The sequence below is a fragment of the Dermacentor andersoni genome, chromosome 6 (assembly GCF_023375885.2).
Source record: "Dermacentor andersoni chromosome 6, qqDerAnde1_hic_scaffold, whole genome shotgun sequence".
NCBI lineage: Eukaryota > Metazoa > Arthropoda > Arachnida > Ixodida > Ixodidae > Dermacentor > Dermacentor andersoni.
Window position 1 is genome coordinate 147,177,119 of NC_092819.1, and position 24,486 is coordinate 147,201,604.

General features: G+C 44.4%; 1 protein-coding gene across 1 annotated transcript; it reads right to left on the reverse strand.

Annotated features, from left to right (window-relative positions):
• Positions 1 to 8,817: 8,817 nt before the first annotated feature.
• eIF3m (eukaryotic translation initiation factor 3 subunit m) lies at positions 8,818 to 19,299 on the reverse strand. Its single transcript, XM_050172249.3, has 3 exons — positions 18,736 to 19,299; positions 10,827 to 11,162; positions 8,818 to 9,256 (listed from the first exon to the last, which is right to left on the reverse strand). The coding sequence occupies exons 1-3, from the start codon at positions 19,174 to 19,176 to the stop codon at positions 8,876 to 8,878; spliced, it is 1,158 nt and encodes a 385-aa protein (XP_050028206.1). The 5' UTR covers positions 19,177 to 19,299; the 3' UTR covers positions 8,818 to 8,875.
• Positions 19,300 to 24,486: the final 5,187 nt, after the last annotated feature.

A 24,486-nucleotide genomic window follows, 5' to 3' on the forward strand; every position in this document is an offset into this window, starting at 1 on the left:
GCAATAGTTTTGCACTTGCCTGAACACGGAAGATGAAAGCAGAAAAGTAACTCAAATGTGACACTCTTTAGTTTATTTTGTCTTATTTTGCTGTTGTACATATCCCCCGCTTAGCTAATACGGATGAGAATGTTGGATTTTTTCCAGGAGTACTCTTGTTTTCTATTTGCTTTGATAGCTTTCCTTTCATTGCCACAGAAAGCTGTCCTGTAGCTTGAATAGTTGTCAACTTGTATAGTTGAGAAGCAGTGGAGTACTCTTTTGCATGTTTATTCCTTCATCGGCACAACAGTGACAGAAAGGTATAACCCTTTATAGGGCTCCTTACCAGGCCACAAAGCAAATATAGTTGCATGCTAGAAATTGTTTCGTGCCCTCTAGGGAGTGTTCTGCCGCACAAACTTTTGGTTCGTTATTAGCAGAGACAGAAATCTTTGAAGTGTTGCGAACCCATTATTTCAGGAGGCGAGCTTCATTGCTAACGTGGACACTCTTGCCACTTGCCCTGTCTAGCCTCTGCAATAAAAATTATTTCCTTGCATTGTCCCATACCGGATGCGGAGGATCGCGTCACGTGCAGGTCACAGTCCCTGCCTTCTTACCCCCCCCCCCCCCCCCACCAGCCCATTTTGTTTTCCTCACGTTTTTGTTGGGCCATGTGTTTCATTTTGCTCTGTGCCCAATATTGCAAGCTGTGTGCAAGAACACCTGCATTGTCGGGCTGCTTCTGTGAAATGGATCCCTCAGTATGCGCACTTTTGGAGAAACAGGCCCGGCTCATGGATCCTTTCAGCGATACGCTGTATCGTTGTACCGCTGGCACCAGGCTAGCGATATGATAAGTGCCACATGAACACTGAGGTAGATGAGAGCGGGCACAATCGCACGAAAAATACGAACTAGACGAGTCCTCGCGTGTAGGAAGGACCTGTCAATCGCAGGGGCTTAGCTTTTTTGTGCAAACAGCAAGAGATGTACTGTTCTGACAGTTAAAAAACATGCCATAAAATTAATAAAAAGAAAGGTTAACAGAAAGATAGTTGTACCAATAAACTCATATTTGAACTCATTGCTTTCATTTCACATTTCCTCTGCTTCCTCAACCCGCTCGGTGGTTATACAGCGTTGCGCTGCTTGGCACGAGGCTGTGGCTTCCATTGCCGGCCACGAAGGCTGCATTATGAGAGACCTAATGACAACAAAAAAAAAGCATGCTCATGTACTGCACTTGGAATGCGCAGTCAAAAACACCGGATGGCTAAAATATAGAGGCTTCCACTACGGTGTCCCTCACAGTCCACTTTTCAGCTTCTGGATGTTAAACCTAGCAATCTAACATAACCTAACACTTTTCACACTGCTGTGCACTGAAGAACAACAAACTTGTGCATATTTATCACATGCAGATTAACAGACAAAAGTAGGGTGAATGATCTGCTCATCGTATGGATCTCAAAACAAGTGCAGTATATAGAGCGAGAATGAAATAACAGTGTTCCGGGTCTCAAAGTGCGGAACGTAAATTCTGCAGGACGCGCAAAAGATCCCTAACTACCCACAGTTGCTGCAGACTCCCGAGAGTGGACGTAACCTCCTGCTGACTCAAAATTTTATTCTGAAGCATGAAATTGCCATAAGTGTCCATGTTCTCTTTCATTTTAGCCACAATTGCAATCATTTCTTTACTTGAAAAATAATAAAAAAAGGAACTGGCCTCATGCTAATGATTATTTAGGTAGAAAATTTCTGTGGCAAAACATATTTCGCCTTCGAGATATGTAAAAATGTACTGCAGGCAGAAAAAAAAAGAATGACACAGACGCGCGCATTTCCTTCGCACTAGCTTTTTAAATTTTTTTTTCTGTGGCCTACACCGCACCGTTGACGTAGCGATCAATGCAGGTAGCTGTGCTTTCACGACGTTTCAGCGGTGAAAATAATTGTAGAACTGGTACAGCGCAACATACAAACGAAGAAACAAGCCGAGCGCTGTACCAGTTCTAGAATGCAATACCAACTCGCCCAATCCTCAACCCTAGCGAAAATAATTGAGCTTGATCCAGACAAGATGGTGTAAATATCCTTTGACACGAAGTAAGTACTTGTGGCGAACCATCGCTGTAAAGTTCACGCACGCAGACCGGTGCGCGCAGAAATTTGTGCTTTGACAGTGCATTTGACATTGCAGCAAAATGGAGGAGGACCGCTTGCCGTACCGGTTGTACCAAGGAGGAAAGCAAGTACTTTCTTTTCTCCATGGACTGTACCCCCAGCCAGGGCAAATTTTTTTTTCGGTAGGTGGCGTCCGCAACTAGCGCTCCTGCGCAGCGCTGTGGTTGTCAAATGACAAACGTAATGAAGCACCTGCTGGCAGGTACGGCTTATTTACATCCTTAGCGAAATCGATGAAAGCAAGTTCGTTCGCCTATGGTAGTGCAAACTTTCCTGCCTAATTATTCTTTGAGTTGCTCCATTCACAGACGGCCTGCTTGTCGCACAGGTTGAACCATGCATGCAAAATTTTTCTTTTGTGTGTGTGTGTGAAACACAAGTTAGTGAAACACAAATCAGGTGGTCGCTGCTTTTTGTGTTTTGGTTTTCTAGTTGGCAGATACTCCGTAAAGTGATTATTTTGTTGCTTGAAGCGAAGTCATCCCCGAAAACTTATGCAAGTGGCGCTCGTCCATACTCGCCGTGTGTTTGGGCATGACTGCAGTGGCTGTACAAGAGCCAGGCAATCCAAATAAGGTTTGGTTAACCATTTTAACGTGTTTAGACGAGTAGGAAATTGTCGCCTTTGTTTATTATTATTATTTTTCGTCAAGAAAACAAAACAACATAAACGCTGCTCGCGCTGTATATGTTATCTCTACATTAGTCTATACAGAATTCCCTTAGTAATGCTAAGCCACTAACCGGTCGGACATACATTTGGACTTCTGGAGGAGTATTTGCAAAGTTTTCCTTCCTACTTGGTGGTGTCAATTTGCGCCCTCTCAGAAATACGAGATTGATTGGCAGATGGTTTTCCTCTGAAACATTGTCGAATGTTTTTCTGTCCTCCTTCTGGACTACATGTCCATCTTTGTGTTGCATATAATCGTTCTCCCAAAATGTCTCGTCTTATGTCACTGGAAAGTGCAAAGAATTCACTTCTGAACGGTAATGGGGGTAAAAACAGCGCATAAAATCAAGACAAAATAAACGAGAAGAGACACCACGGACGGCGCTTTGTAGTGTGTGTTCTCATTTCTTTGGTCGACATGGTATTATGCACTGTTTTTACCCCTATTACCACGCCAAGCCAACTAGCCCAGCGATTCACTTCTCAATGGTCACTACATGTTCTTTTTCGTTCAATCTTGAAGAGTTCTTTTTTTTTTTCTTGCTATTTCTGGTCACTGTTAACTTATGCGCAATGAAGTTTCAGACAGTTTGGCAAAAGGAGTGCTTAATAGGTTTGTAGTTTTGTTTTATATATATATATACGTAACCTTACCCTTCTGACTATTGCCAAATTCTGTTGACAGCGAGCCCCTCCTCACTGTTGTGGATTTAAAATATATTTTGCTGTTTTCTTGGGATGTCTGTGCATGTCCCTGACAGTATGAGGTATCATTTTGTTTTCTACAGTGTCGAATTCTGCACTTGAAGGGCAATTCCGGCGTGTTTTTTTTTTTTTTTTTTTTTGAGCCATATTAAGATATTTCATTTTCAAATGGCATTGACAGTCCTGTCACCGGTAGGGTGGTTCAGTTTGCTTAGGAACTCCTCAATAATTTCAAATAACCAATAAACAACATACTGGAACCGAAACAGGTAGCTGCTTCATGTGACGTCATGATAAGCCGATGGCGTCAGATCCTACACTACCGTAGTGTAAACTAAGCAGAACTCGTGCTGAACAGGTAGTATGCGTGGTGCTAATGCCGAAAAAGCAAACCTGATAATGTCTTCTGATGACACGGGGAGCTTTTCCAGCTCTTTCAAACTAGGCAGTGGCGATTTCAGCGACAATATGAGTGCTGAAGAATCGCCGCTTGCTTTTGACCCACCGCCACTATGCAAGGCAGCTGACATGCACAAGTTCAACGCATTGTGCTGCGGCAAGATGAAGAGAAGCACCAGTTATCACGTCTGTCAAAACAGTGATTGTCGGCCATTGTCACGTAGAAAAAGGAGCCCGATTCAGTGTTTCTGGGCGAAGTGGCGGTGTGGTCTCTTGACGCCACAAACACAGAATGGCAAGTAAGATGTCACACATTCATGGGCATGAGTCAGGAGCACGCAGCCTATCTTTAAAATTCATTTTCAGGAAAATTAAACGACTTGCAGTCATATTGCCTGGCACAGATAATCATAGTGCGAGAATGTATATTCAAAATTTTATTAAGGTCAGTGGACATCGAAAAATCACCGGAGTTACCCTTTAAGCCTTCAAATGAGAAGGTGTAGATTTGTATTGTCAAGTGTTTAATGTGAGGATATGGAATTGGATCAATTCCTCCATTTTCCTGTAAGTATCGTACCAAAAAAAACTTATTCTGACAGCTACCCTTTTGCACGTTGGCCTTAGCCTTTTGTTTATCTTTTGGTGTAAGCAGCCAGGGACATGTCTGAAAAGTTTACATAGTTGCTACTGAGGGATGACATTCTAATTTAACACCTGTTTTCATACTGTTAACAGAAATCCTTTTATGTCCCTCTTGTGGCTCCATCATAAATCGACCTCCGTTCGCTTTACAATTACTTATTGTTCATTTTTGTTACATATTGGTATTATTTACTCTCAAGTTAGCATATGAAGCCACTCAATGTTGTATTCATGGAAAATCTTGGCCAATCCCTCATGCGTAAGTATGTGCCATATTTCACCAACAACAGTCATTAAATCTTTTTTTCTGGTGGGAAGAGTGCATCCCAAAGCCCATCATGGATGTTCGCAGAACAGTTTAGCTTTACAGAAATCGTCGCCAGCTCATAAAACACCTCATATGGCATTCAGCTGGCCTCCGCAGTATGAGGAATGCTACAGGTTTCAATTATATCATTTGTATTGTCTTTGGAAGAGGTTTTGTTTGCTGGGCACCAAAGGTTGTTAACTCCAGCACCAATGCATACATTGCGGTATTAAATGTGATGAGCATACATTGCGGACCATTACAATGTGATGAGAATGGCCATACGTTCAATATTATGGTAGATTATAGCCAGCGTTAGCTCAAGCTCTGCTAAAGGGCTGCAGTATGCAAAAATAAAGTGCTGGTTTCCAGACGCTATAGCTGCCCTGTGCATTAAGCTCACAACTGCCTTCTGAGCAACACCACCCACAAATTTCGACACCAACCTCGCCGTCACATGCACTTTGATGGCGTCTACTTAGATCTACTTAATTGCATATCAGTGAAGATGGACTATGCTAATGCAACCAAACACTCAATCTAGCAGTCATTGAGAACTTTAACTCTGCCAAAATGGCAAAATAGAAATTTTTTTAAATCTGTGATGCCAAGGTGTACTTGAATGGAGATTTCGGCATGAAATTCAAGATAAATTTTTGACCTTCATTTGCTCTGGTAATAATAAGCCAATGAACAAGAAAATAGTGCTTTACCAGGTGTACCTAATTAGTGCGAATAGCATTCTTGGCAGAGTGAAACCAGTTTTCGTTCCGGCTATTTAGTTATTTGAGGGCGAGGAGATACGGAGTCGCCATCTGTTGGAAGCACCTCCCTTGTGTAGTATGAGGGATCACGTGGCACGCTCCTAATCGGTTTCGCTTACGGCGCTCAATAAAAACACCATGCGGCAGCCCTCCTGGACATTTATGTAAGTACTCTCAAAATGAGGGAAGTTTTTGACTTTCGATATAACAATCTTGGGCAAACTTAAAGCACAGAATCGTTTACAGACGCTCTCTCTTTACCGAATACGTACAGCGAACGCCACTACGTGCGGTCGCCGCGATGGAGCCTCCCGAACCGGCTTCTTGCGTGAAAGGTAAGCAAGCGCTGAAAGTAAACTATGTGAAATATGTTCCTGTAGTCGGCTGTCTGTGTAACCAAATGGGGCATAAGAGAATGAAGCCTCAATGCAGCGATTGCAGGGGTTCGCAGCGACCATTTCGCTGTGAGCGCGTTTTCGCACTGTGCCGTGAGCTTTAGGCCGCAGCATACGAGCATTTGACAGTACACTAGTAACCATTGTTGCGTGGATGCTATCAGAACTGTTCAAAAATAATTTCGTTACAGAGACTTCGAGGCCTATACATAGTATGCATGTACGTCATTCAACGATACGCCACGACTTCCGGTTTATGGCAGCGCCATCTTGGGGAACCTATAGGCCTATGCGCGCGCCTGTTGATAAGGTACCCCAAGATGGCGGAAGGTAGCGAAAGCAAACGACAGCAGTGGATGTGACGTCACGTGCATACTATGTATATGGCGACTGTGACGTGCCGTCGCGACGATTCATCTTTTTTTGTCATCTAAATTCTTAGACATATCAATATTATTTCTCAAGTTGCGCCGCACTGTATGTTTATCGGTCTTCTCAGCGTGCGATTTCCCTCTGCTTCTTTTTTGTAATCCAGTGCATTAATTCTTAACACAGACATGACCATATGCTATGCCTTTCTTTAATGTGCGTCTTACGGCTCCCTTTCCGTTCCAGTGAATTTGCCAGTATACTATCAACAAGTTCATAGACCAAACCGTCCTGACATTAGCCGGGCAGCGGGCGAGGGCGAGCGTGTCAGTGCGCGTTTTCTGCTACTCACCGAACATCGCGCAGTCCCGGTGCCGCAGCAGAAATCTTCCTCGCGTGTGTGCTTGCTGCATACCCGAGTTGTCGCCGATGGCTGTCTGCCGGTTTTAAGTTTCGCCAGCCAAGCTTCACGCAGCTCCTTGCCCTGCGGCTACATGTGAATAAGGCTGACACCAGGCTCCATTGCGTACGTCCGTCACTGCGGCACCGAGCAGTAGCCTGCCATGCTGCAAGCCTCCAAAGGCAGCCACTACCTATTATAGTAGTTTCAGATGTTGTCAAGTTGACACCCAAGGCGGTAAAGCCTCACCACTTAATCAGATCCGTGGTGCAGGTGGGACTTTGAACTTTCGTTTTCAGCTCGCTTCGGCGCTTCCGAAGCAGCCGATGCGGCCGCTGTGTTTACGTGATCCCTCATGCCATGTCACGCCGACGGTGGCGCCAGCTTTTCCAATGGTGGAACTCGCCGCCAATACCGCCAAAAATATGGGCCAATCCTGGAGATAGTGTGGTCCAAAAATATGGGTGGATGCCAAAGCTAGTGTAGTCGAAAAATGTGGGCCATTCACTTGGCAATGTGCCACTGGTTATATAATGCTCTTCAATCAACCTCTTTGACGCCAACTTGAGCGACTGTGAGTGCATGCACCATTGAGCCTGCGCAGACTTCACAGTGGCGCTGCACCAGAGGGAAACACTAGAGGAGTCCGGGACATCTAATACATATGGTGGGTTTCGGCTACTCGCATATTTGGATGGCCATCATTAGACGAGTCTGGCTTAAATTTTTATTATCGATGGTCTATATCATTCCTATTAGAACAGTATAGTACTACAGAAATTTTTTGGCTTCCTGTTATATCCTTAGATGCAGGGACATTTGATATTCGTTCATGAATAGTTAGACGTAACATACATAATGCCTTTAAAGACGGGTCCTGCTCTTGTTTATGTATAAAAAAGCACCAACATATTTTGTTAAAAGAATTTTTTATGTTGCTTATGAATGCGTGTGCCAACTTTTCAGGCCACACCATGCCACTGAAAGCTGGGTGTGCTTCGACTGATTTTAAATGTGTTCAGAATCCCTGTTCACTAAATAAAACTTTCAACCCTTCTCACAGATTTAAATTAAAGGTATGATTATGAGGCACACTGTAGTTGGGGGATCCGGATTAATTTTCACCACCTGAGGTTCTTCAACAGCACCCAATGCTGGTAGTACATAAGTGTTCTTGCATTGTGGCCCCATTCGAATACAGCCGGGATCGAACCCACGACTTCAAGCTCAGCAGCACAATGCTTCAGACACTTCTTTGAATTCAGCACAAGGTAAGCTGGCATTGCAAACTTTTCCACTGCCACTTCTCAGGGAACACAGAGCATGATGAATGTTATCTTTTGTGGTTCAAGGGCCAAGTATGGCCAACGAGTGCATAGAGCATCACTTTCCAGGTAGCTCGAAGGTTCAAGAATAGGACAAGGACTGTTTCTTGATGTTTATTTTAGTCACTTCCGTTAGCCGTGCTCATGCAAGAAACACCCGCTAAGTCAGCATCTGAATAATAGAGTTCCTTCAGGGAACTGTGACAGTGAAGAGTACAACGACGAAAAGGAGAGGTTAGAATGACGGTGAGCCAGGCTCACATATGCCAGCAGTGGGAGCTACAATGCGGTGGCATAAAGTGCATGCTTTCACAGAACCCTGCAATTTCAAGGCCACAGACTCTTGTATCCTACTGCTGTTATGTTCTGCGACAACCATCTTGAACAAACAGTAATTTCAGTGAAGTTTTTTGCCATCTCTTTCGAACACCACAGTTGAACTGTATCAGCAAGTTAAACTTAGCCCATTGCTTATTCCTTCGCTTGTGCTAGTCAAAGGCGATGGCTGCTGTAATGCACGACATGAGAAGTCACTGCTGCTGGTAGCAACTGCCTTTTATGTTTATTTTCATTAAAATTTTTAAAAATGTGTTGTCGAGCGGTTTGCAGCTCAACAAATCATGCCACGCAGCAGCATCAGTTGCACACAGATGAGGCATACAATACTGAAAGAATGTTTTTATCTTCTAGAAGCAGTGAAGTAAGCACAAATTCTTTTTCTTCAAGCCGTGGGCGGGGCTGCCAGCGGCTCAAAGTGGGCGCGTACGACTCGGTCCATGCTGGCCTCAACGTGCCGCAGCCGCTCGTGCCACTGGACGAGGCTCTCCTTGAGCTGGACCCACTGGTGGCGGCCGAAGGTGCGGTGCACCGTGGTGCCCACAATGACCTTGCGGCCTGTCTGGTCAATCTTGGCGGTGAGCATGCGCGTCCGCAGTGCCTCCACCACGAACCCTTCCACATCCTGGAGCTGGAGCTCCTGCTGCAGAAGCTCAAAGGGCAGTTCGCGCCGGGACTCAGCCAGTTGCATGAGCGTCAGCAGCCGCATCTTGTGCAAGTTTTGCTCGTGCGACAGCCCCAGGGAGGACACAAAGTCCTTGTTTGCCTGGTGGTGCAAGAAAGAAAAAAAAAAAGACGAATATCCACTCAAGATCACTCTCGGGTGCAGTTGGCAGAAGAAAGAGACAAACTCTGTAGACCTGTTTTCTTAACACTTTCTGGTTCAAATGTCTAAAATGATGCTAACATTTTATATTACGTGCATCTAAACAATAAAAGCCGGAGAAAAATTTTAAAATTCTAACTGGAGTTTTTTTGGCAATTAATTAAAGGTTTCTGATGGGCTGCCGAAAACTCAATGTGTTGTAAGCAGCATGTGGTTCTTGAGATAATCATGTGTGAAATGTGGCCACAGATTGACTATTTTTGGGCCACCCAAGGCAGGTTATATACATTGGGCAGTAGCCTCCAAAAATAGAGCGCAAAGTCCTAACTTCAGCCACAGCTGTGCTCAAACGCTAGCAAATTTACGGCCTGTTCGATGAGAGTGTTTCACAGATACGGCATTCCGAGTGTCTATTCTTGCAGTTGCTGCAAGTGGCACGGAAGAGCCACCCCGTACCATCGCCTGCTACAGCACCGCTAATGCAGTTGGCTGTAGGGCACTGGAGGGTCCGCCTGATTTTGCATGTTGTAATGAGCGAGAAATGCATGTTGTGTCCTAGCATTCCTTTATGATGCTGATCAGTGCGTGGTTGCTTCTACGTCCCCTGCAGCCAGTTAGGTATGCTTGAAGTTCATGTCCACTATTTTGTACCAAGTGAACAACAAAAGAGTTTATGCCACGACTTTTCTTTATTTCTGGGGTGCTGCACATCATGCAATGGTCCACTGCGCCAGGTACATAGACGGCTTCAAGCTGAAGGCCATATAGCATGCCTTAGAGCATGGAAACTGCACTGCTGGACGGCATTTCAGCATCGACGCAGTGCATGCACGCTACTGGAGAAAACAAGAGGTCAAGCTTAAAGCTATGAAAAAGGATCGCTGCGCATTTTGAGGATTGAAGCAAAGTAAGCTTTAGGAAACACCCAGCCTTAAGAAACCTCAAACTGCCTGGACAGTGCTGAAGATGATGCTCTGCAGGCCGACGACCACCCACACTTGTGAGAACAATAGGTAAGTGGCCAGCAGCATTTTCTGAATGAACTTTTGATTCACATGGCAGATGTGTTTTTACTATACATGTAAAGGTAGGATTGTGATCGCGATAGTTATCTACACAGTGATATGAAATTTCTACTGTTTACAAAAAAGTATGTCAACTTTCTTTCTCCCGTAATGAACCCTCTCCTCAAATTGATGTCACCTTCTTTGGAAAAAAAGAAAGGTTGGTTGATTGTGCAAATAAGGTAAATGTCTGTTCAATTATTTCATCATGGCTTTTAAGATATTGTAAGTCAATGTTGCAACTTAAGATTCCAGCAAATAATACTAAGCAATGATCATTGTGTTTTATTTCAGATGTTCCAAAGCACACAAGTAACAACTTTGGTCTGCAGTACTATCTAGCAGGGTTCATCGTGAAAGCATTTAAAGAGGATGGGTGCGAGCCCAATATGCAGCAATGCATCACTGGAAATACTGAATGCCTCAAATGCCGATGCATTTCGTACCTGATAGAAGGCGAGGTAGGCAGACAGCTTGTCGGCTACAAAGATGGTGAGCAGGTCGTGCACAAGCTCGCCTTCGAGGAAGCGCACAGGCTTCAGGGGCAGCAGATGGTCCAGCAGGAACATGGTCGGATCAGCCAGGCATGAGACGATGCAGCGGTGCGCATCGTCACGTGCTTGTGACGCATTGTCCTCCGTGTAGGTGGACAGCAGTTCGACCATAACGCGCGAGGCCAGCTCGCCACCCTGGCGGCACTCCAGCAGGGCCTCATGCAGTGCCCGGAGAAGCCGCTGAATCCGCGGCACTGGCACTCGCAGAGCCGTCATCCACGACTTGAGCTGCACAACACAATCAATGAAGATGATTGCTAATGCCATCCCCAATGGAGAGTGGCAACACATTGTCCTAGCCTAAGGTAGTTAACCCTCTCCGTACTGGTTACAAGTGTAATCACCATTGGAATCCGCATCAATACAGCAGACGAGTGTAGTTTTCATAAGGTAAAATATCTTGCAATATTGTCATAAGGCTGCAAGCACTGTGACAAAGACTTTGTCACTTGGTGGAAAAGAACAACAATTATGGAGATTGTATTTTCCACCACCTCGGCTGTATTGTAGCTTGGTGAAGATCTTGTAACTGTATTTCTATCTCTATCTGTGGCATTTTGGTGGCGGTGTGGGGTAGTGTGCAAAACGGAACTCCACAGCAGACGTGTCCTGCCCAGTTCTACTGTTTCAACCACAACACCGGCACCCCAGCTGGTGATCGTGATCCAACCCTGCGACCCTGGCTCTCTTTGCAGCACCGATACCGTTAACATCAATGACTGTCTTGGGAATGCGAGTGCAGTGCAGCGAACAATCGGTGGGACCCCAACAGTGACGCTCACCAATGTCGCTTTCTAGCTCAGGACAGCATGCATCTGGTTTGACACTCAAGAGGCAGAGCTGACAAGCTGGGATGTATGCAAGCAGATGCTTTATGACCCATTTGGCAAACCAATTGGTTGCCAGCGCGCCACTTCAAAAGACCTCTCCTGTCATGCTCAAACTTCCACGGAGTCATATGTGTCGAATATATGTGACGTTATTGCCCTTTGCTGCCGAGTCGATACCAACATGATCGACATGAACAAGGTAAGCCATATCCTGAAAGCCATCGCTGATGATGCTTTCAACTTGCTTGTTTTTAAGGACTGCTCAGCCGTTGACATTATCAAAGAGTGCAAGCATTTTAAAGAACTTAAGAGTCGCCGCATTGCCACACGGCTCTTAAATACTGCTGCTATGTCATCCTGTGCGGACCTTCAGCCACCCAATAAGCTGCCTAACACCAGTAACCTTGTCTGCATCATGCAATCGAGGTGGCCTTGCCACCTTCCTTTTTCACACACTCTTCCGATCATTTTTGACCAACAATCTCTTCAAATCAATCTGTCATTAGAGAAGAGCAGGCTAACGTTACAGCCCACCGGTTCTTTACTCACTCTCAGGTTTGTTCTGTTGCTCTGCCTAGAAATACAGCAACGTTTTGCCACAAGTGTGATCCTGCCAAATGGAGAATCCAGGATGACAAGCCCATCTGCTTTTATTGCCACAGCGTGGGTCATATTTCTCTTTGTTGTCGATATTGCCCACCCTTATCCCCTCACTCGTTTTTTTTACCATCACCACAATGACAACCATCCCCCACGGTTTTCTACTCGTCCTAGCTCACCACTCCGAAACGCTCCTACATCAACCTGACACTTCAGCCGTTCACCTTCCCTACATGACCGTCGTTCATGATCACCTCTGCCCCATTGCTATTCGCCGCTACATCTCTCTGAATGCTCTTCCCAGGAAAACTAACTATTAACCGATAAGCGTGTCAGCCAATTTGCTACTAATAGCAGTTTTCGAATCTAGATGGTGGTGCTTATCAATGTCATTGTGAGTAGTATTTCATTTTATTATGGATTGCTTAAACGCATGCACTGAGAACATGGCTGGCCTGCGTGCCGCATCTCTGATAAATTAGGTTTTGCTATATCCTATCGCAATCTAGCAATCCGCATATCTTTACCTATGCCTGTGAGGGCCAATGTCTTCCCTGCCTTTTTTTTTGTTTTCACACCAAGACTCCAACCATCTCTTGTCTATCTCCCCCACTGACCCAGTTAAGCTCCCATAAGCTTTGAACCCCAGTGCTTCGGGAAGGTGGACTTTCACTCCGACTCTGGCTGGAGGGATATCCTTGCATTCCATTACAATATGCAGTCATCACCGGACTGTACTCCGCAGCAGACACTGGTGTCAACCTGTTGAAGGTGTTTGCCCCGCTGTGTGTCTGTCCTCAGGCTTGGGCCTCAAAAAGCAAGGCACTACTACCTTTCGTATGTGAAGAATATTTTCAGGAGGAATGGTGCCATCTGGTGTATTCCATTTTTGAACTAGCAGTACACACACACAACACCAATTAATCCTGACAATGCCCAAAGCTTCTCATCAGACATTATGAGGACCCATACAAGAGCACTTCTTCCTCGGTGTTCTGTTGTTCTTGACAAAATGATAACTAGCCAAAATAACAACCCATCCTATTCCTTTTACAGGTTCTCCTCAACAGGAAAAGTCCACTCTGCCTGTCATCGAGAAGTGGACACAGTGAGCAGAAGCAACTGAGGTGCCCTTCGGTGTCGGGCATCTCAGTTGCTTCTGCTCACTGTGTACGGGAGGTAAATTCCAAAATGCAACAAATTCACTTTTTTGCGCAAATAACACTTTAGCAGGCCTTAAATTGAAATGCATTTATTGGTGATATGTTGTTGAACATCTTATTCGGTTTTTTTGCTCTGAATATTCAAAACCAAAATTAAGACATGTTAACTGATGATTAGGATGAGTGTTCCACAGGCAAAAAGTAATCGAAGTCAAAGTCCTCTAAATTGGAGTTAAGAAATTATTGATTTACATCATCGAAGAAACATGCCAGCTTCTGGTGCAGGTCCACAATGTCAGAAGCGATGAGATGAGAGCAACTCCAAGAGATAAGGTTTGTCATGCAGTTGATCGTGTAAAAACAAAACATCCCACAGAATTTTAAAAAGGTTAACCATCTTCTGTGTAGCTGGTGCAGCAGGCATATACATGTTTCACAGTTATAAATTATCTCAGCGGAGGTAGGGTGCGTGCGGGCAGTGTGTAAAAACTTGATTTAATTGAGTATGGGCATGGGCGTGTGTCGGCACCCAGACAAGTATACTTGGGCACGGCAGTTCAAAAGGGTTAGCAACTCGCACTAGTGTCCTTAACATTAAACCAACCACCTCATTGAGAGAATTATCCAGTACAACTTTTAAGAGCGCTGTTATGCCTGTACGGATCAACGTAGATTGTCTGTGCACTCACATAGGAGCAGCCGTAGAGCTTCATAGAATAATTACTAGAGGGAATGCTAGTGCTTTGATAATTCCGCCACCACGGGAATAATGGTCAGTACATAGATTCGTCTGACGTTCGTTCTTGTGGCTTAGTTTATTGCACTTTATTTGCATTCATTGGCCTAAATTTCGAGGCAATCAATACTTTTCTTTTTAATGCAGAACACAACAAGACTGCGAATGCGCACAATCGCTGTTAATTTCAGCAGTTTTGTTTGTCCATGCATCCGCGGCGTAGTGGTTTCAATATTGGGCTGTGATAGAGGTCCTGCATTCAAAGCCTGCCGCCAGGTAAAATTAATAATGCTTTATTTTTAATGCAGTACTTTTTTGAAAATGATCAGTTCGGAAACTCACAAAGCTGTTTAAAGCCAGAACAACACGTCCAGGTGAATACATGGATTAACCATCATTCCCATGCCAGCTGAACCACCCTGCTCGCAGCTCCCATAGACACTAGTACCACAGTTCCCTCTAGTAATTGTATGAAACTCTATGGGAGCAGCAATACACAGATGCCTGCCATGCTGGTATCAAATGGTATGCAAGAAAACGACTTCTCGTGCTTGCAGGAGCCAAAAGAATCTGTAGCATGTTATTCTCTATCGCAACTCCTTTAATCAGGTGCAGGCAACATTGAATGGACACATGTACATTGCTGCCTTGACAAGAGTGTTTAACAAGACATTAGCACACAAAATGTGCTACCAAGTTAAGCTTCACAAAAACAACAGTGTGCTTTCTCAGTGGCTTATGGCAGGCCTTACAGAGGCTCTTTCCTCATAGAGGATTTCAATATTTTTGTTGAAGGCATACCATGGCATAAATCTAATAAAAGAAGCAAGTATTGTAATTAAACATAGCTTTAGACAAAACATGCTAGCAAAAGCAATCTTGGTGCTAAATTTAAGACAAATGAGGCAAGATATTGCTACATCACGTTTCTGTAAATATTACACTTGCAATTGCCACACAGATAGCCATGTTCTAGCTTCTAGCATTTCTTCCTTCTCTTTGACCTCCTTCGTATTTATCCGTTGTCATCTTCTGCCCATATGGCAAGTAACATTGAAAGATGGCTGTCAGTGTGGCAATTAAATGTACATTTATGTTGGCATGCAATATTACAGAAATATTTGCAATCCTATTCCTAATAGGAGTACTACGGTCCCCCCTCCCCCTCCCTATTTTGGCACAGCATAGATCCTACACCGCAAAATGGCACCACAAAGTCAATACTGCTGTGGCAGGAATGAACAGGATGAACAGCTAAAGTAAGCAAGCAAGCATAACATATGAGTTGCAAGTGTTGAGTTTGATTCTCAACCAAACTATAGAATTAACATGCCCACGCATGTGGACTGTTGAAACTTTGCTCTTTACAGGAGCACATAACAGAAACAGTACAACTGCAACCTGTGTCACGTGATTGGTGCTCAATCCACTGGTGGCAAAAAAAAAAAAATACGACATAAGTAATGGCAGTTGAACTGCTCAAGAGAACACTAACATTTGATAGTGATGCAATGCTGTGCTACTGTATTTAAAGAATTGAGGTGCAGCCAAAACTCAGAAACCTTACTGAAAACGGAAACAGCATTCACCAGAACACAGCATCTGTTATATGGGTGTCACACAGCACACTTTTGATCGCGATCAAGCCTGATCCGGATTGAATTTTTCGGTCATGGTTGGCTCCTTTGCACAAAATGCACGAGAGAGCCAATCCCAGTCGAGAATTTCGATCCGGATCGGTGCCGATCGCGATCAGACGTGTATGTGTGACACAGGTATAATAGCATGAAGTGACGGCAAAAAGCTGTCTTGAATGCAAACTGGAATTCCAATGGCTCCAACAGAAAAAAATGTCAAAAACTGGCATATGACCGGTCTATGAACTTGACACAGCGTTTAATGCTGAACTACGTAGTAGTTAGAAAAATGAAGGGTCCAGGTATATTATTTCAAGCCATTCTGCACATCAGTGTTGAGATTGTGCATTCCAGGCAGTGATTAAGGTACCTCACAGGCATTTTTTTCAAACCTTAATGCAGGTGTCATTCGGCGCTCGCTTATGTCCTCGATTTCTGTTGCCAATTCTTCATGCTGGTATGAAATATGGAAGACAAATAAAATGAAAGTTTATTTAAAGTCATTAACTCCACTGTCTTTGATGACATGACATTCAAGCAGCTATGGGGATGAAGGGGTCACTGCAACTGCACTGGAACAGAGCCTCGGTCTCACTGCTTCTGCATAGGCTCTCGCAGGTGACACAGCAATGGGCACCCTGCAATGAAGTTTGGCCTGTACATGTCGCGCCACCTAGCAGCGGCGGTGAGCACCCGCGGGTAGGCCCTCACCGTCATTTCACCATTGTCCGTGGTGCGCTCAGGCCCGCCTGAAAGCCTGCTTTTCCAATTTTCCGATGGATTCACCGCGGCCTCTTGGCAGCTCCTTCGTGAGAAGTGTGAATGAAAAGAACACGTTCAGAAGCTGCTGCGTTAAGGATTGTCACCACCTCGAAGGGAATGTCGATCGGTATCAAATTGTACCGCTTCCCTTCAAAACCGGGGGAAGCAACCCAGCGGCTGCAGTGGATCATCACGGTTCATGTCGGTCTTCTGAATTCTGTTAAACGAACTAAGACGTAAATGCAAAAACAAGAAAAATAAAATAAGAACCAGCAGCGGCATCCGTAAAAATATGCAATAAAGCGTCAACTGCACAAAAATGCGTGAACTGATTCCTGCTATTGTAAATCAGTTTACATAGTTGTTTAGCTCGTCTTGCTCCAAAACAAGCGCGCAGTGGTTGTTACATGTCAAATCTAGCTTCGTAAGCGCTCCATGCTGGAGCTTTGTACGCGCTGTGTTTCTTCCTGCGTCAAGATCAAGACGCGAATGCTGGAACCTAGCTCATTCGCGCCGATATTTTCTCGCGCTTAGAACAACAGAACTAAAATTGGAGTACACTGCAGCGCACGTCGAGTACTCGAAAATTAGCATTTCTCTCGCACACGCTAGCGCATATTTGTTCAGTCTTCACATTGTTTAGTCTCAGCTGATTGCCTTCTATGATGCTTCAGCGGTAATGCCCTCTCACATCGAGCCCTAACGGCAATACCAGAATATGATTGTGGCACTTTATCAACGGAGAAAAAAGCACTTGCCTGCCAATTCGCCAAAACCTCTACAGTTGTGAGGTGCAAGGTACGCTCCAAGTAATGAAGCTACAAATGACAGTCCAAAGACGTCGACGGCCGTATCTGCTCAATTAAGTGGCATAAAATCATGATTTGTTAACTCACTTTGAGTTCGACGTAAGTATGCTTGTTTTGTTGTGACAACCACTTCGCGACCTGCGGTGGTTGCTTAGTGGCTATAGATGGTGTTGGGCTGCTAAGCACGAGGTCGCAGGATTATATCCCAGCCACGGCGGCCGAATTTCAATGGGGTCTAAATACCAAAACACCCTTGTAATTTGATTTAGGTCTACGTTAAAGAACCCCAGGTGGTCCAAATTATTCCGGAGTCCCCCACCATGGCGTGCCTCCTAATCATATTGTGGTTCTGGCACCTAAAACATCATGATTTAAGCACCTCGCTGTGATGTCCGTGCTGTTCACTTCTTTGACATGATATACATGGTTGTTGTCGTAAATTTGACGTCCTTTCTCAAGCGTCGGTAGTCCAAAATAGGCCTCGATGTTTTTGATTGCCTTAAAACCACAATTTAGAACGTCCGACAAGTTTCAAACGAGCGCCGCAAAAGCATGCCTCCGTAGCAGTGGCCGCCTCGGTGTTTCGCGCAACTGACACGGTGGCGCTGACGGCTGAACCGATCGCTGCGCCGCCTGACCATTGCAGTGTGCTCACAGTAGGAAGCAGCGTTGTGAATGAGATGCGAGTCGTTGACACGACCGATGATTTAGATTTGAGTGAATCAGCGTGCAAGTTGTGTCATCATGTGACCGCGCAAGGATTGGTGCATCGAATGAGCGAAACTATCAGTACGGGATCGGCACAATTTAAGCGGGAATATCACAAGCGGTAAAGCGGCAAACGGGGGCACCAAAGCTAGAACCTGGACTGGTCCGTTGGTTGGGGCTCGCCGAGGCCTGCGCGTGCCAGGGGTGTGTAAGATCAACTGACAGCCAATTTTTTATGCGAACAACCCCTGGCACGCTTCGGCCTCCGCGGCCCCAACCCACGGGCCGCCCTGCTTCCTTCCAGCTTCGATCCCCCGCTACCACTTGGGTGCCCTGGAGCCTGCGTCGCCTCCTTTATTATAACCTCAGGTGCCCTCCAGAGGCCTCCGTTTGCCGGTTACATGTGCCCTGCTGGAGCAGTGCTTGTAAAGAATCTATCGTCGCGACTAAAAAAAGCGACCCGCGACTTATACAACACCAGTCAGAACCTTGCCGAAACCGGCACCCAAAGCTGTCAGCAGAAGCGTGGTTGGGGGGGGATTTGCTGTCACCTTACCTTGGCGAGGTCGCTGAACACCGACATTATCATGTCCGTTTTGGCGGCCGCTTTGACCAGGTTGTAGTAGACATCGTAACGAAGTGGGCTGTCCACGCTTAACGCCTCGAACAGATTCTGAAGCACGCGCACGGCCATCACACCGAGACGGTTGGAAGGGGCTTGCGCCAGCTTGGCGCAGAACGCGTTCACCAGCGGCTCGCCCTCGGACGGCACCACATCCACGAGAAGGGACACGATGCTGTTGAGCACGGCCTCGATATCGGAATCGGTGGCCTCGCGGAAGCACACGTCGCACACGTTGATAATTTCGGCCAGGTTGAGAGCCAAGGTCTCGGGGAACTGCTCGTCCGAAATCTCGGCGCCGAGGCTCTTGAAGTAGGCGCGCAGGTCGAGGCACTGCTCATCCACGCCGACATCGATGAACGTCGGTGTACTCATGGCTTTGCTGTTGTGCGACTCAAAGGTCCAGCTCCGCTTTGTGGAAGTTATGACCGGCGGAGAAGCCGCAATATGGACGCAGCGACGACAAGCGCGCACGCGGACGGCAAAGAGGCAGTGTTGAGAGACCGCCGTGCCTGAGCCGCTAATTTGAGACAACAAGGATCACAAAAATGTTAGACTGCGAGCATCAAATCTTTCGCTGAGTATATAATAATATATTGAGAAGTATTTTCTAACATTAATGCTGCCCTGGAGTTTTGTTTTGTTTAAGTTTACTTTAAAAAATATTTAGTTGTTTGAAACAGTGTACATGAGCCATAGAAACATGAGCTAACGCTCATGTGGAGGAGCGGGAAGTATGAACATTTGTATGCATTACAGTCAGTTACGGTTGCCGAAAGGCGTCATAGGTGTTCTGTGAAGGCATGCCGAAAAGGGAGCTGCAAGTTGGTTGTAAGCGTTCTGTGTAGCTTATGCTGTAGGGATTCGATCTTCAAATTGGTCGCTTGACATGCGCTGAGAGGAAAATATTAGACAAGCGGTAACTATGAGCAACAGTTCCTGATTGTACGGAATGCAGGTCTCGTGCGTGAACTGCGAAGCGCTCGCTAGTTTATACGGAAGAAAGAATTTTACAGCGAAGGTGTATAAAGGCTAGCCGATTCCTCCGTCCGTCCGTCTGTCGCCTGTACGCCGAAAGCTCCTCCGGCGCAACCACATGCGCATGCGAGAAACAAAAGAAGAGAGAAAGAGAGGCGCGCGATTGACTGTCGCAGCCGAGCGCACGTGCAACAGTTTCTTTCCGGCTCCGATATGGGTAAGCCACGCGTCATACGTACTCCTGCGGAGAAGGTAGTTTACGATCAGCAACGCTGCGAGCAGAACCAGGAACAGGCTCGTCTATGCCGTGCCGATGCTGCAACCCGGGTACAAGAACAGCCGAGCGCAAGCAAGAACTGCGTACCAAGGATCCGGCAGCCTACCGAGACGTCGTTTAATCAACCGTCGGGATTAACCCAGTGATAAACACCGGGGCCGCAGGTAACAGCTCCTCTGGTTAAGCATCTGTACGGAGTGCTTGAGCGGTGATCTCTTACACTGCCGTGTTGTAATCGAAAGTTACGTACGGAATGACGGCATCGTAAAGGAAGAAAACTAAACGGAACCCTTAGATTAGTAAAACATAGAATGAACTGCCAGAGACGGAAAGTAACAAAAGACAGTGCAGAAATAACTGAGTTGTCCACACAACTGCATTCTTTGATTACTGAAGCCAAAAAATAGATATTACAAAAAAAAAAACACTGACAAATTTCACAAGGTCATTTCCCAATAAATTTTGGCGTCATATGTAACAAAAGGACGAGTAACACAGCATTGTAGTAGATAACACTGTGGTTACTGATCCTGCAGTGCTTGCTTCGATCTTCTTACGAGTTCTTTCAGTCGGTGTTTTCTGTTCTGTCACAATCCAATATTGAATCCACACTCTCTCCATTGCTTTACTCGGGAAGAAATGCCAGACATTGGAGTCTCGTATGAGGGAATTGTAGTTCTACTACTGAACATTGACGTCAAAAAAATCAGTATGCCCTGATGAGATACTGGATGCATTTCTGCACAGGTATGCGGAATGGGTTGGACATTACTTTAAAATTACATTTGACACGTCACCCGCGAAAGGCCAAGTCCCTAATGACTGGCTAATGACAAAGGTTATACCTGTGCACAAGTCTGGAGATAGAGTGTTGAAAATTATCGTCCCTTATTGTTGACTTGCATTTGCTGCAAGCTCCTAGAACACATTATAGACAAGTTAATTTACAGCTACATAGAAAATGCAAACTCATTCTTTTTCCAACCAACACGCATTCTGTCAGCGCCTTTCCACAACGACGCAGCTTCTTGAAGCAATTCATGACTTTGCCAGCACATTAAACAAGAAACAGATGCCATCTGTCAAAAGCATTCAATAGAGTGCTACATGCAGAATTGATTGTGAAAGTGACTGATATGGGAATAAACAGAAAAATAATAAAATGGATAACCTCCAGAGCAGCACCCAATACGTAAGGTGGAACACATTAAATCAAAGCCATTGAACATGACTTCAGGTGTGCCACAGGGGTCTGTGTTAGGTCCTGCATAATTTTTAGTCTATATTAACGACATCTCCTCTGCGATTGACGAAGGAGTCATGGTGCGACTTTTTTGCCAATGACTGTCTATTGTACAAAGAAATTAATAGCATGGAAGATCAGCAATTACGCAGTGACGTTCTTAGGACTATAGAAGAATGGTGCAACAAATGGAAGATGAAAATAAATGAGAAGAAAACTATTGTATTGCGCATAACGAATAAAAGAAATCATATCTTCGATTTTGATTATACAGTGAATTCTTCGGTGCTTTCTACGGTTGACATGCTGAAATACTTAGGCATACATATATCTGTGAAATTAATCTGGTCAAACCACGTTACAAAAAAATATGCAGAACTGTGGAAAGGAAGCTTTGGTTCTTGCAACGAAAATTGCAGTTAGCCTCACAGTCAGTAAAGCAAACAGCTTATTTAACATACGTTTGGTCTACACTAGAATGTGCCAGCATAACCTGGGACCCTTATCAGTCAACGTTAATTGAGAGACTGGAAAGAGTTTAATGCCAAGCAGCAAGGTTTATTCTAGCTCGATATTTTTGCACAGATTCTGTCTCCGAAATGCACAATTTGCTGAACTTGCCTTTGCTCACTGAATGCAGGCACATAGCCAGGTTAACATTCTTTTTTCTTCTCACTAAAAAATACATTAAACATCAATAGTAAACAGTATTTGATTGCACGACAGGGTAGAATGTTACTTTTCAAATACCTCAGATGCACATTAATGCTAACGCATTTTCTTTCTTCCCTACAACCATTAAACAATGGAATTAATTACCGGTGTTAACATGAGAAAGCACCAGTGCAGAAAAACTTGAGAATAAAGTGAAACTACATTGAAAAATTCAGGTATATATACATGCTCACTGGGTTTTTTTTCTTTTGTGTGTGTACGAGCTCATTTGTTAACATTGCATTGATAGTCTTGTATTATTGATCGGTGTATGTACAGAATATTTCACTTATGTAGACTTATGTTTATTGTTCGCTTATTTTTATTTTATTTATACAGTACATACTGCAGACCCTTCGGTCCATGGAGAGGGGCAATAGAATACATACAAACAATAGTGAACAAATCAGGAACAAGCAAGGTCAAATTTATACAATGTTTAGTCACAGTGCGTTTGTAAACCATTGTTCCAGTCTGATATAGTTCGGGGGAAAAAAGAAAATTTAAATATATCAGTTCTAGCATAATAGGGTATTAGTGAGTGAGCATGATACTGTCTTGTGTGCAGTGTTGTTGCAGGCATTATGTAAGCCGATGGTTTCATTTCAAGCTTGTTGAGAAGAAGCGAAAGGAATGCAAGCCTTGGCTGCTTTCTGCGTGATTCAAGAGTAGGTATAGAATTTTCTTACATAATTTTAGAGGTGAATTTATGAAATATAAACTTAACTGCCTTTCTTTTGCATTTTTTCAAGATGCCTGATATTTGACTTAGTGTAAGGATTCCATGGTACACATGCATACTCTATCTTTGGTCTAATAAAAGAAAAATAACAGTAATACACTAGGAGAGGTATTTTTCAGTTTGTGTCTTAGAAAACAGAGTTTGCAAAAAGTAGAACAAATATCATTAATGTGCATGTTCCACGACAAAGTGGAAGTCAAAGTAGCACCTAAATATTTGTAGTCTCACACAGTGCTGAAGAACCTAGTATATTAGAAAAAGTTAGTGTTTTTTTTTTTACAAGTATTATAAAGAAACACGGATTTTCTTAGCGTTAATAAACATCCCCCATTCATTACACCACTTCATTATGATAATTCTGACAAGTTAGGTCACTGTCAAAAACACAATCATCGGCAAACAGACTAATTTGCACGCCGGGAGTTATGTTCTTAACAATGTCATTCATATATACTATGAACAGCAAGGGCCCCAAGACACTACCTCGCAGCACCCCTGACGTAACTGGAAGAGTGGCTGAGCTATGTTCAATTGTAACCTACTGGGTGCATTTGGCCAGATAAGCAATAATCCAGTTTATGAAAATGTCAGGTATGCCAATAATTTTAAGTTTAAAGATTAATCTGTCGTGCAGAATCTTATTGAAGGCTTTGGTGAAATCTAAGAATATTACATCCATTTGGCCATTATTGTCAAGAGATAAAGCACAACAATGTTCGCTTATTCATGTTCTGTACTAGTTGCAGAAATGCTGCTATTGACCTGCTTTTTGTGCTTTATGCAATATTTGAATATTCATGTACTGTACTTATTGCAGAAGTGCTGGTTTTGACTTGCCCTGTAACGGCCGACAGGCCAGCAGTATGAGTAAATAAATAAATAAAAAACCTCACTTCTTGTGCTCAATGTCGACGTACGTTGCTATCATGTCAGCGAGGGTCTTGTTCAGCCACTCCATAAGACCACACACCTGCGGGTGGTAGGCCGTTGTTCTCCTGTGGCTTCTCCGACTGTATTGCAAAATGGTTTGGCTAAAGTTCTGCTGTAAAGGCCATCCCTCTATTGGTGAGAACATCTGGGGTACCATGTCGCAGCAGGCTGTTCTCAGCGGAAAAACTTTTCCACTTCGGCTGCACTGCATCCCGGCAGTGTTTTGTATGTTTTTATGGTGTTCCGAAGTATAAAGTTGTAAGTCTGCATTGCTGGCTGTCTGTGTCCCCACATTTTTTTAAGATCCTTTGCATAATAATCACGTCAGATGTGTCTAGTGCGCTAGCTCTGTACTCAGTATATCAAATGAGAACCAAAGTTGCATTGTGGAAACTCTGGATTTAGAATGATTCCGGAATAATTGCACATTTTCAAATGCCCGGAATGGAATGTGAATGGAACGATGCGAGTCTGGCAGCTGGAACAGGAATGTAATGGGAACCTGAGATTCTGGAACGGAGTTGTAATGGAAGGGACACATAGTCCTGGAGCGCTAAATGTTTGTCTTAAGTGAGGCTGCAAATCCATTTAATTTTCCACTTTGCCATATTTCAGCTTGAATCAAGTTTTTATTTTCCAATTAGGCTAGCATTTACATTAGCGGACCAAAATCATTAAGCTGTGAGCAATTGAGGCTCCAGGTGGCTCAGCTTTCTTTTGGTGAAGGGCAAGTACACCACATTTTTTGTGGGCGGAGCATGTACTGAAATCTCAGGTTGCCATTCACTATAGTTGAGAAGG